Raw genomic sequence first — 13,051 nt, 5'->3', positions numbered from 1 at the left:
GATCCTCTCCCTCACCAACGACCCCGCCACCGCCAGAGCCAACCTACACGAAGGTATGAAAGAGGTAGCCAAATGGATGAAGAACAGCCGCCTGAAACTGAACTCGGACAAGACGGAAGTCCTCATCCTGGGTTCCTCACCCTCCGCCTGGGACGACTCCTGGTGGCCCCCCGCCCTAGGCACGCACCCAAACCAACAGACCACGCACGCAACCTGGGCTTCATCCTGGACTCCTCCCTCTCCATGACCAGACAAGTCAACGCCGTCTCCTCGTCGTGCTTCAACATCCTACACATGCTACGCAAGATCTTCCGGTGGATCCCCACCGAGACCAGGAAGACGGTCACCCAGGCCCTCGTCACCAGCCGACTGGACTACGGCAACGCCCTCTACGCCGGAACCACCGCCAAACTCCAGAAGAGACTCCAGCGGATCCAGAACGCCTCGGCACGACTCATCCTGGACATCCCCCGTCGCAACCACATCTCCGGACACCTGAGAGACCTGCACTGGCTCCCGGTCAACAAGAGAATCACCTTCCGACTCCTCACCCACGCACACAAAGCCCTGCACAACCAAGGCCCAGGATACCTCAACAGCCGCCTCAACTTCTACGCTCCCAAACGCCAGCTTCGATCGACCGGCCACGCCCTCGCCGCCGTCCCCCGCATCCGAAGAGCCACCACAGGGGGAAGGTCCTTCTCCTACCTGGCCGCCAAGACTTGGAACTCCCTCCCGACCCACCTCCGCCTGACCCAGGACCACCTCGCCTTCAGGAAGCAGCTCAAGACCTGGCTGTTCGAGCAGTAGCGGACCCCCCCTCCCCTAGCGCCTTGAGACCCTCCGGGTGAGTAGTGCGCTATACAAATGCTTTGATTGATTGATTGATTGTCTCCAACCCACACATAGACATGAAGTGCTGAGACTGATCTCACATAGTGCACACCCCACAGCCCTTGGCACTCCTGACTCTGATGCTCCTGCGGCATCTGCTCACATACGAGTCATTAACCCCCCCTTCCAGACTAGAAGCAGGGTTCTCCTCTCACACACCCCACAGCACTGGGCACTCTTGAATCTGATGCTCCTGGGGCATGGAATCCCATGGGAGTCATAAACCCCCTTGACTAGAAGCAGTGTTCCCCTCTCACACACCCTACAGCAGTGGGCACTCCTGTCTGAGAAGTTCCTGGGGCACGGGCTCACATGTGAGTCATTAACCCCCCTCACAGACTAGAAGCAGTGGGTCTCATCTCACACACCCTCACCACCATTTAGATGAAAAAAAACAAAAGGATGCAATCTATGAGGGAATCAATTGAGAGTAGAACAAGTGCAACTGTGACATTCTGAATAATATTGACAAAGTGTGCCCTGTCTTTCAGATCTTCAAATGTGGGGGCACCTTGTGTTCCTGCTTCTTGCCCTGAGGGCGTCTGCGTTCTGTCCTGATTGTGGTGAGTGCTGTTTGTCTGACAGGTTAATGACACGGTCTGATGATTTTGAGTTTTGTGCAGCAAAAGCATTTAGAACCATGTATCTTCTCCAGAGACCCAGAAAAAGTAGAAAGAGTGCTCGATGGCTTGGGGACAGAGAAGTACAACTGCGGGTGTGACAAATTATTGCATAGCGACTTTGTTCGACAACATCTTATGTACCACAGTTAAGCCTAATATTACATTATGTAAGAAAGTGCCATTATCCAAGGGAAATAAACACATGAATATATGCCAATTTAAATGTATATGTGAGCTTATAAATCTGTTGCTACTTGCATTAGTTTGTGTGACCACAATCTCCAAAATCAATGATTATGTTATTACGTAGAGCAGTGCCTTGGGGGGAGGGGGGTCTCCTTAGTTTAATGCTAGAATAAGTAGATTCAAGTTAAATAGATAAGTACGGGTTTCTTCTATTTTACCTCATTTGGTTTTCTTACCATCCTCTTTTTCTGTAATTCTTTGCTATTTATTTCATAGGCAACTCCTCACTTACACTCTATATATATGAACCTTTATTTGAATATTGGTGCTATCTGAGACATTACTTAGAAGGGATCACCTATTTGTTCCCAATATATTACTGTTGAATTTTCCTTTGTACCTTGTATGATATTGGTATCGAACCTCAATAAAATTATGAATAAAAAAATGTAGGAAAGTGCCATTTTTGTATGGCCACCCTCAACATGTTATGTTATGTTATGTTAAGGTGTGCTTATAAAGCGCTCTGTCACCGTGGGTTTCCTGGCGCTGATCTGATACTGAGGGAGGCGGAGGAGATTAACCGGATTGTGGGAAGAGCCAAGTTTTTAAGGATTTGCGAAATTGGATAAGCGAGTTGGAGAATTTAAGCGAGGGAGGAAGAGAGTTCCAGAACTTGGGGGCCAAGAGTGCGAATCTCCGGCCACCGATTCTGCTGAATTTAAAAGAGGGAACAACCAGGAGGGAACATGTTTCCCCAATGCTGATGGTTTTGACTCTGAAAGTGCACTGGAGCTGCTAACCTGGCCCCCGTGGCAGTGTTTGCTAAGAACTTTAACTCTTTCATTGCTATGTCTCCAACCCCGTTCTAACGCTTTATTTTGCTATTTGGGGTAGTTCGCGCTTAGGCCCTTTAAATGTTATGTCCACATAAGGTATCCACACCAAAATTGTGTTCTTTTCCTCCGACATCATGAGGATTTTAAAGGTACTCAGGGTTTGTGGATTACCCTGGAGGGGACCCAGAAATTAGCCAACATACATTTTTAAAGGGGGAAAAGTGCTGCAGAAGAAAACATCTGGTTTTCGCCTGCAAATCATATAAACAAAGGGTTTGTGGTGCTGAAATCACCATCTTCCAAGCTTTGAGGGACAGGCAGACTTTTGTCAGAAAAGCATTTTTTCACACAGTTTGGAATTTTACAGAGAAATAGTCTATTTTTGCTACTGTTTGTGCTTTCAACCTCTTTCCAGTTAATGGTAGAGATAGATGTGAAAGCTATAATGGACTCAGGAAAGCTATACACTTCTGAAAAGTAGACAGAATTATGAATTCAGCAAGGGATCATTTCTGTAGATTCTTCAAGATTGTTTTATAGAAACTAACAGTTGAAAATAAGAACGAGCATTTGCAATGCAATCGGTCTCGCCTTGGGGACCCTATATGTATTTAGCCATGCAGCAAATTAGCATGGATGCTGAAACATCTACTGTTCTTTAACATGGGAGTAAAATAAGCACTAAACTGCGTGACACACCACATATGGGAACACATGAAGAGAAATGTTGCCTTTCAGCTGGAAATGTTATAGTCCAAAGATCTGTTTTTAATATAAAATCAGGGCGACCGGTGGTCGTATCACTGCAAAATACAAGATTTGAAGAAATATTATTGTCTACGGGGGCTCATGGAAACCAATTTCTATGGACAGGAATCTAGAGAATGCTAAAGTGATTCTGGTATTTTACTGGCCTCTGCTGGTCCTTTTCTATCATGAAAGTTAAATAGAGGCAGTTGCCAGAAAAAGAAAAAGAATAAAAATAAAGTCCATAAGCAGAAAGCAATTCTGGTATTTTACTGACCTCTGTTGGTTGTTTTCTATTAAAACAGTTAAATAGAGGCAGTTGAACAGAAATAAAATCCCCTAAGCAGAAGAAGACATGTCCTAAGGCTGATCTACAGAACCCACATAGTACATACACATATAAGTATATACTAAAGTATATACAAGAGGTCTTGCATGCTTGAACTAAAAACTTGAAAATGAGTTGAAAAACAGATATTTGTGCCACATTTTCACCTGTAACTTCATAGATCTTTTAAAGCAATATACCGGTATATCCACTGGACCCTTCTGGTTGTAGGGATATATAGGACTTGTAGGTTCACCAAGAACCTGAGCAACCCAGAGCCAATAACTGAGCTGCGCCTAGTAATAGTTTTTCATTGTGTATATAGCAATTCATTTGGTAAAGAATACAGCGTGAAAAATAGGTATCAACGACACATATGTATTTCAGATATGGAAACAACATTTACAGCCACATCTATCAATCATTTTTGTGTGCACCAACAGGTCAATTCTCAGAATCTTCACTGTCTCTAATCTCTTGTATCACATATTTACTGCCAGTCCCCGAACCTTCCCTAACCTTCATATCAGTCACCCCTTGTGTAGGCCTACGGGCCGGGTGCATTGCAAGCGTAAGGTAGGACAAGCCTAGAGTGTGGCATGTCCTAGTAGTGAATTGCCGCCCTTTTTGGTTCTTCACTATTGAAGGGCTACCTGTTCTCTTAGGCCAGACAAGCCATCGGAACTATTACACGCTATAGAAATGGAAATGGAAATGGAAATCAATTACATACATACTTTACGTTGGGAGCACTTGCACTACGGCACGGATTGGCCGTGGTGCAGTGCCCTGAGCATCGAACACCAGCAAAACATCTGAGGCACATCAGCAAAAAGCGGAAGGGAAACTCACGCCAAGTTGCCAGGTCTAACACATTAGTTTGTGTGACTACAATCTCCAAAATCAATGATTATGTTATTACGTAGAGCAGTGCCTTGGGGGGAGGGGGGGTCTCCTTAGTTTAGTGCTAGAATAAGTAGATTCAAGTTAAATAGATAAGTACGGGTTTCTTCTATTTTACCTCATTTGGTTTTCTTACCATCCTCTTTTTCTGTAATTCTTTGCTATTTATTTCATAGGCAACTCCTCACTTACACCCTATGTATATGTACCTTTATTTGAATACTGTTGCTATCTGAGACATTACTGAGAAGGGAACACCTATTTGTTCCCAATATATTACTGTAGAATTTTCCTTTGTACCTTGTATGATATTGGTATCGAAACTCAATATGATTAGAAAAATGTAGGAAAGTGCCATTTTTGAATTGCCACCCTCAACATTTTTGGTAATGACTCTGAAAGTGCACTGGAGCTGCTAACCAGGCCCCCGTGGCAGTGCTTGCCAAGAAGTTTAACGCTTTCATTTCTAGGCCTCCAACCCCGTTCTAACGCTGTATTTGGCTATTTGGGGTAGTTCGCGCTTAGGCCCTTTAAACGTTTTGTTCACATAAGGTATCCACACCAAAATTGTGTTCTTTTCCTCCGACATCATGAGGATTTTAAAGGTACTCAGGGTTTGTGGATTACCCTGGAGGGGACCCAGAAATTAGCCAACATACATTTCTAAAGAGGGAAAAAGTGCTGCAAAAGAAAACATCTGGTTTTCCCCTGCAAATCATATAAACAAGGAGTTTATTGTGCTGAAATCACCATCTTCCCAGCTCTGAGGGACAGGCAGACTTTTGTCAGAAAACCATTATTTTACACAGTTTGGAATCTTACAGAGAAATAGTCTATTTTTGCTACTGTTTGTGCTTTCAACCTCTTTCCAGTTAATGGTAGAAATAGGCGTGAAAGCTATAATGGATTCAGGAAAGCTATACGCTTCTGAAATGTATACAGAATTATGAATTCAGGAAGGGATCATTTGTGTAGATCATTCAAGATTGTTTTTATAGAAACTAACAGTTGAAAATAAGAACAAGCATTTGCAATGGAATGGGTCTCGCCTTGGGGACCCTATACGTATTTAGCCATGCAGCACATTAGCCTGGATGCTGAAACATGTATTGTTCTTTAACATGGATGGAAAATAAGCACTAAACTGCATGACACACCACATATGGGAACACATGAAGAGAAATGTTGCCTTTCAGCTGGAAATGGTATAATCCAAAGATCTGTTTTTAATATAAAATCAGGGCCACCGCTGGTCGTATCACTGAAAATACAAGATTTGAAGAAATATTATTGTTTACGGGGGCTCATGGAAAACAATTTGTATGGACAGGAATCTAGAGAATGCTAATGTAATTCAGGTATTTTACTGACCTCTGCTGGTCCTTTTCTATCATGAAAGTTAAATAGAGGCAGTTGCCAGAAAAAGAAAAAGAATAAAAATAAAGTCCATAAGCAGAAAGCAATTCTGGTATTTTACTGACCTCTGTTGGTTGTTTTCTATTAAAATAGTTAAAAAGAGGCAGTTGATCAGAAATAAAATCCCCTAAGCAGAAGCAGACGTGTCCTAAGGCTGATCTACAGAACCCACAAAGTACATACACATACAAGTATAAACTAAAGTATATGCAAGAGGTCTTGCATGCTTTAACTAAAAACTTAAAAATGAGTTGAAAAACAGACATTTGTCCACATTTTCACCTGTAACTTCATAGATCTTTTAAAGCAATATACCGGTATATCCACTGGACCCTTCTGGTTGTAGGGATATATAGGACTTGTAAGTTCACCAAGAACCTGAGCAACCCCGAGCCAATAACTGAGCTGCGCCTAGTAATAGTTTTTCATTGTGTACCGGTTATATAGCAATTCATTTGGTAAAGAATACAGCGTGAAAAATAGGTATCAAGGACACATATGTATTTCGGAAATGGGAACAAAATTTATAGCCACATCTATCAATCATGTTTGTGTGCACAAACGGGCCAATTCTCAGAATCGGCCATTTCCGATCACAAAAATGCTTGATCCATGTATCAAACCCTATTTTGACATTTGGTAACCTGTTAACGAATAGCAAAATGGGTTAGCGATTCACTATTTGGAAGTGGCATGTTCAGGGCGTCCCTTCAAATTAGCGAATCCTAATGGCATGTATGAATGTTTTGTGACCTTGACCATTTGCATGTTACCACCTACTTCAAGTAGGTAGTGACCCATTTGCAAATGGGAAGGGGTCCCTGAGGGACATCCTCCCCTTTTGTGAATGTTTGTAAAAGCATTTTTAAGTTGCCCCACAGACCACTGCCTGCTCTTAATAAATAAAAGTAAAACTTTGCAACCAGTTTTCCTTTAAGGAAAATGGGCTGCTTTACAAAAAAAAAAGTTTGCTTTATGTAAAAGCAATCATAGGCATGGTGGTCTGTTAACACCAGCATGTCACCATCCCAGTGATTTTTGTGATTCATAGGGGGACGCAAATTGTGAGCTACCCCATTAATAATAATGAGGTAGGTCGTATTGTGATCCACTACGAATCAGTATATGATACTCGCATTGGAAATTCTGATTACTGATTAGGTCATTGCAATTTCTAATTTTTATGCATGTGGCCCATAGAGTTTAGAAGCAGTAGCTATTTGCACATATTCAAATTTGTGGGTACCCATATTAGCATGTAAATTATAGGACATTTTTCAAAGAGAGTTATTCTTTTACCCATTTTCTTACAATTGGAAGGCAGAAATACATAGAAAGTCAACAGGTATTAACAGTTGCTACACAATTCTGTGTTCCCCTAAGGCTCCTGATAAAAAATGATATTTCACTTGTGTTGGTAGGTGTTAGATCTGGGGTTCTCTAGTTGGCAATGGTTATCACCTTTGTCCAAATAGGGACCCTTACTTCTAAGTCAGGATAAGGGGATTACACGCCTTAATAACCCCTGCGGACCCCCTTGGTAGCTTGGCACGAGCAGCCAGGCTTATCTCAGAGGCAGTGTGTTAATAATAATAATTAAAAAAAATATATTACATTTGTAAAGCGCCTGGTTACACGGAGGCCAGTGTGTCCCCGTGCTACGAAGCAATAAAACAACAACAATCAACAATCAGCTAAACAGATCAAATTCAGATTAGGAGGCAGGAAACAGGTGCGTTTTAAGACCCTTCCGGAAGGTAGATTCAGAACACTCCAGCCGGAGTGCCTGAGGAAGCAAGTTCCACAGCTGGGCTGCCAAATAACAAAACGAGCGGCCGCCCATTCTTGCTCTCCTGATTTTACGAACGTTCACCTTCCCTTTCCTGCTTGACCTTAATAGTCTAGTCGGAAGATAGGGAGTTAAGAAATCATGCAGGAAACTTGGCCCCTTTCTATGTAAAATCTGATGACTCACGCACACGGCCTTGAACTTTACTCTCTCCCTAATGGGGAGCCAATGTAGAGAGGCCAGCGCACCAGTGGCAGAGGCCCTTTTCGGGAGCATAAGAACTAGCCTTGCTGCTGCATTTTGGATGCACTGCAAGCATTGCAAACATCTAACATTTGTGCCCAGAGCAGGTTGACGTAATCTAGGCATGAGGTTACCAGAGCATGAACAAGGATTTTTCTGAATGACGTCGGTAGGGTGTCCAGGGTTTTCCGTAGCCCCCTCAAAATACCAAAACAGGCGCCTGCCACCCGCCTGGTGTTTTTTTTTTTAAGCATTTGTGAATCTACACAGTAATACCGTGAAAACACTACAGATGGACACAACACATGTTTTATAAAAATAAGTATTCTTTATATAGACTTAAACACAAGACCACTAACAAGAAAAATCCACAATACTACACTTAAGATTACTTAAAAGATAATTAAAGTATCTTAATTCAAGTTGTTGGTAAATGCAACAACGTTCTCAATAAAGTACCTGGATGCATAACGCAAAGTAAACAAAAGGCTTGCAAAAGGGGAGATGCGTTGGTTTCGTGATCCGGGGGAACGGTTGCGTCCTTCCTCAATGCTTGCGCAGAGTATGGGACTCATCGTGAGCCTTACCGGAGAGAAGGTGATGCGTAGATTCTCGGCTTGCGGGCCCGTTGTGGTGTGCAAGATGGCGCCTTGATGCAATGCCATGATCCAGTTGCGATGCGAGAAGATGGCGCCCTTGATGCGGCGATGCGAGGACGATGCGATGATGCCATGGCAGCCTTGCGACGACTCAGTACTTTGGATCCGCGACAGGCCCTGCAAATGGCTTCTCCGGTGATGCGATGGCTAATCCCTCGATGTTGTCACGCTTCTCCGGTGATGCGACAGCAGGGTACTTCGATGAACACACGCTTCCAGGGAGATGCGGCGACGGCTCACTTCTCCGGTGTTGCGATGATTTCAGCTGTGGCGGTGACACGCTTCTTCTCGATGCGTCGCGCTTCCAGCTCCCAGCGGCACGCAAGTGACTGGAGTCAGAATTCCCAGCAAGGAGATTCAGGAGGGAGCTGGAGGTGAAGTATTTTGCCCCTGAGACTTCAGCAGGAGGCAAGTACAGTTCAAGCTCTTGGAGAATATTCTGTAGATGAAAGTCCTTACAAAGTTCCTTCTCCTTTCCCTTGGCAATGAAGCAACCACTGCAAGCCAACCCAGCAAACAGCACACTGGCAGAGGGGCAGTCAAAACTCCTGCAGCTTCCCTGGTTCTTCTCCTTGGCAGAAAGTTTTTTTTTCCAGAAGTGATCTAATTTCTTGGGAGCCGGGTCCCAATATTTATACCCCAAAATCCTTTGTTCTCTGAAGGCAGAGAGGCCGCTGCCTAGTCCAAACCTGTTACTGAGCACTTCGTTTACATGACTCTCTTCTTCCTTACACTGTGCAGGGCAGAGGCATCAGACGCCCCACAGGAGGTGGAGCCAGCACAGGGGAGGGAAGATACAGCTCTGGAGGACTCTGTTGACATGATTACTCTTCTCCTTTCACAGTGCAGGGCAGAGTCATCAGACAAGCCACAGGAGGTGGAGCCAGCATTGTAGAAGATAGGCCCAGCCATATTCAGGTCCCAGGTGCACTCTCCCCCTCCCATCTGTATGTAAATCTCTCTATTCACCACTGGGCTGTCCCGCTTGCCTCCTGGAATTCCCCAGCCCTGTCACTCACAAACCCAGACAAAGAATACACAACTCAGCAGAGGCAAGCTCAAATGGTTAGGCAAGCAAATACCTGCTTAGTGAAAGTGGTATTTGCAAACACAGAATATTAAAATACACTTTACTAAAAGATGTATTTTATTATTGTGAGTTCAGGCATACTAAATTCGAATTTCTACCATGTTCCCTGAGTCAGTTAGGATTGTAGGAACGTAACAATCTTAACTGCCCATTCTGGCCTATGAGAACAGGTAGCCTTCAATAGTGAAACACGAAAATGGCTGTAATTCACTATTAGAACATGCTACACACACATGTCCTACCTTGTACTTACAATGCACCCTGCCCTTGGGCCTACCATAGGGGTGTCTAATATAAAGCAAAAGGAAGGTTTAGGGACTGGCAAGTGGGTGCAGTTGGCCACGTCGACATGGCAGGGCTAGACTGCACACAGGCTTTGCAATGGCAGGCCTGAGACACACTTTACAAGCTGCTTCTGTGGGTGGCACAACCAGTGCTGCAAGCCCACCAGCAGCATTTGATTTACAAGCCCTGGGCACACATGGTGCACTGTACTAGGGGCTGACAGGTAAGTCAAATAACCCAATCATGGAATCCAATCAGTATATTAATGTAACATAGGGAGCACATGCACTGTGGCACTGATCAGCAGTGGCACAGTGACCAAAGCATAAATCCAGCAAAAATATATCAAAACAGAGGAGGCAATCCATCAAAATGGAAGGGAGACTCACGCCAATGATGCCAGGTCTAACAGTAGGCCTAGTGCCTGCGACAGGAAATTGGCCAAAATTCAATGTGTACAAACCTCATTTTTACGGTGAAAACTGATCCTTTTTTGGCAAAGTGCCTAGCTGTGGATTTGTAACCCTAGCTCTCCCGACACCTGGTGAAATCTAGCAAACCTATACATTTTTTAAAAATAGACACCCAGGAAAATCCAGGAAGGGGTGACTTTGATGGCTGTCACCATGTTATGTTACCCAGAATCCTTTGCAAACCTCACACTTTGTAAAAAACAAAAACATATTTTCCTCGCATTTCTGTGATGGAAAGTTCTTGAATCTGTGTAAAACCACAAATTTCCACCCACCCTGCAGAGTCCAAAGTCTCCCAGTAAAAATTGTACCTCACTTTTGTGGGTAGGCTTAGCTGCGACAGGCAGCAGCCCAAAACATAGTGTGGAGACATTAACATTTCCTATCACAAAACAATCTGGTTTTGCAAGGGGGGACCCACGGATTTTGGCTGCGGGCTTGGTGTCCATCTAAAGAACCCTACAAAATCCAGACATTTCTGAAAACTTGACACCCTGAGGAGTACAGGGAGGTGTGTCTTGCAAGGACCCCCACCCCTAACATTTTCCTACCGAGAATCCCCTGCAAACATCAAATTTGGCTGAAAAAAGCAAATGTTTCTCAAATTTCTGTGTGGGAAAGTAGTAAGATCACGAGGCTGACAAATTTTACAATAGCCAGTATTACCCCAGGTCTCTAGATAAAAATAGTACCTCACACGTGTGGGTGGGTCAAGCACCAGTGACAGGCAAGGGGCCAAAATGAAGTGTGGAGACATCAAAAATATGTATCTCAAAACTCCCTGGTTTCTCAAGGAGGACACCTAGGTTTTTGATCCCAGGCACGATGACCATATAGGGAAACCTACAAACCCACACATTTCTGCAAACAACACCCTAGGGAGTTCAGGTTGGTATGGGTTATGTGGATCCCCAACGTTTTCCTACCCAGATTCCCCTGTATCCAGAGTATGAGTGGTAATGGGGTCCCCAGGGCCTGCAGGACTGATTTTGACACCCTGAGTGGCCCATATAAACAGATGTCATCTCCAATTCAACATTGCCCTCACCAAGAGTGACAAGGTCAAAGCACTATTTTTAGTATGTCCGTCACCTGAAAGGTAGGGCACATAATCCCAGTAGGCAGGATGCATTATGCTAAAGGCGTGGGCATATAAGTGCAAGCTTTTATGTCCTTTTAGCAGCATCTTTTGATTAAAGAGCTACCATAAGTGTTCTGGAGGTCATGGGGCATCTAAGGTTGCCAGCTCCATTACAGCCCCTCCTAAAAGAGTCATATTTGATATCAAACAGATAGTCTCATAAAATCCATCTTTTTCGAAATTCTGATTTAATGTGACATGCACACAGTTGGCTCAGAGGTTGCAAACACAACAAGATGATAGACGGAGTGCTGAAACCTTTTAACCATTCACCCCCAGATAAGAGATCTGGGTTGCATTCATCGTTTGTTTGCTCACCATGCCACCCCAGTTTGAACCCTGCCATATGCAAATGAGTTTGACCAGAGAATCGGGGGTCCAGGAAGCCTTTTCAATCCTAGATTTAGGGGGTAAGGGGTGTAAGAATAATATCCAATGGGCAGCTAATTCCTACAGCTAATCTGCCCATAGGGTAACCACATCATGTGGGGTGGGTCAACTCTTCTACCCAGAACCCCTCTATTCTACCTCTCTGAAACATAGCAGAAAACTGAATTTAGTGTACAGACTGGGCTGCCAACCCTGGAGGTGTGGTCAGCCTTCTAGGGGTATACATTCCATAGATAATTTCCTGTCTTCCCCTGAGCAGATGTCCTATGGTGGGCTCTTTCCTCCGCTAGGAGTCAGCCCTAATGCATTTCAGAGGCGGTGCAGCCTTTGAAGCTCACTGTTTTTATGTGCTCATTCACTAGGCTGCTTGGGAGGAGGTAGGTTTGACCCCCTTCTTGCCCAGGCCTTTGTTTCTGAGTCCAGGGAGTGTTCACACTACCTAGCAGGAGGTCAAAGCCAACCTTGGTGGCAGCAGGTGCTGGAAAGTGCGGTTTGCCAGTCAAAACATAGGAAAGCTATTGCAACTATGTGGGCACCATCTAAGGTCTCCACCTGGGTGGATGCCACATTGTCCTTGACACAAGAATCATGTCAGGGGTGAAAAGGCATGTTGTTCATAGGAAGAAAGAGGTGCACTCCAATACAGTCAGTTTCACAAGAGGTTAGTGTGAAAGTTCTTCTCTTTATTTATTCTTTTCGTGAAAAACAGCACAGCCAACGCGTTTCGTTCCCCCAGTGCCATGGGAACTTCGTCAGGGCTGCAATAATTATGGTATATACAAACATAAATGTACATATATAAAACATATATATATATACACAATACAAGAGATACAAAAAATCATTTTAAATCATCACATACAACTAAACCTTACATAACACGTGTATAGATCCAAAGCAAGAAATTACACAGACATATTCAAGAAATACATATACTTCACACTGAGATTGTTAAAACCAAAGGTAGAAAAAAGATTTTTTTACCAAGCAGAAATCCTATAATCAAGTTAAAAAGATGTATGAAGGAACAAATTAATTCCTCAAT

General features: G+C 43.9%; 1 protein-coding gene across 3 annotated transcripts in view; it reads left to right on the top strand.

The window, feature by feature from the left end:
- LOC144824375 (scavenger receptor cysteine-rich domain-containing protein DMBT1-like) overlaps positions 1-13,051 on the top strand; it is a 563,994-nt gene that overhangs the window by 114,074 nt on the left and 436,869 nt on the right. For all 3 annotated transcript variants that reach the window (XM_078683487.1, XM_078683488.1, XM_078683489.1), the window contains exon 2: positions 1,386-1,457. In XM_078683487.1, coding sequence (XP_078539613.1) covers positions 1,394-1,457 — 64 coding nt within the window. In that variant the 5' untranslated portion in view covers positions 1,386-1,393. The remainder of the gene's footprint in view (positions 1-1,385; positions 1,458-13,051) is intronic.

Source organism: Lissotriton helveticus, chromosome 3_1 (genome assembly GCF_964261635.1).
Source record: "Lissotriton helveticus chromosome 3_1, aLisHel1.1, whole genome shotgun sequence".
Classification (NCBI taxonomy): domain Eukaryota; kingdom Metazoa; phylum Chordata; class Amphibia; order Caudata; family Salamandridae; genus Lissotriton; species Lissotriton helveticus.
This window is presented reverse-complemented; position numbering and strand designations above follow the sequence as displayed.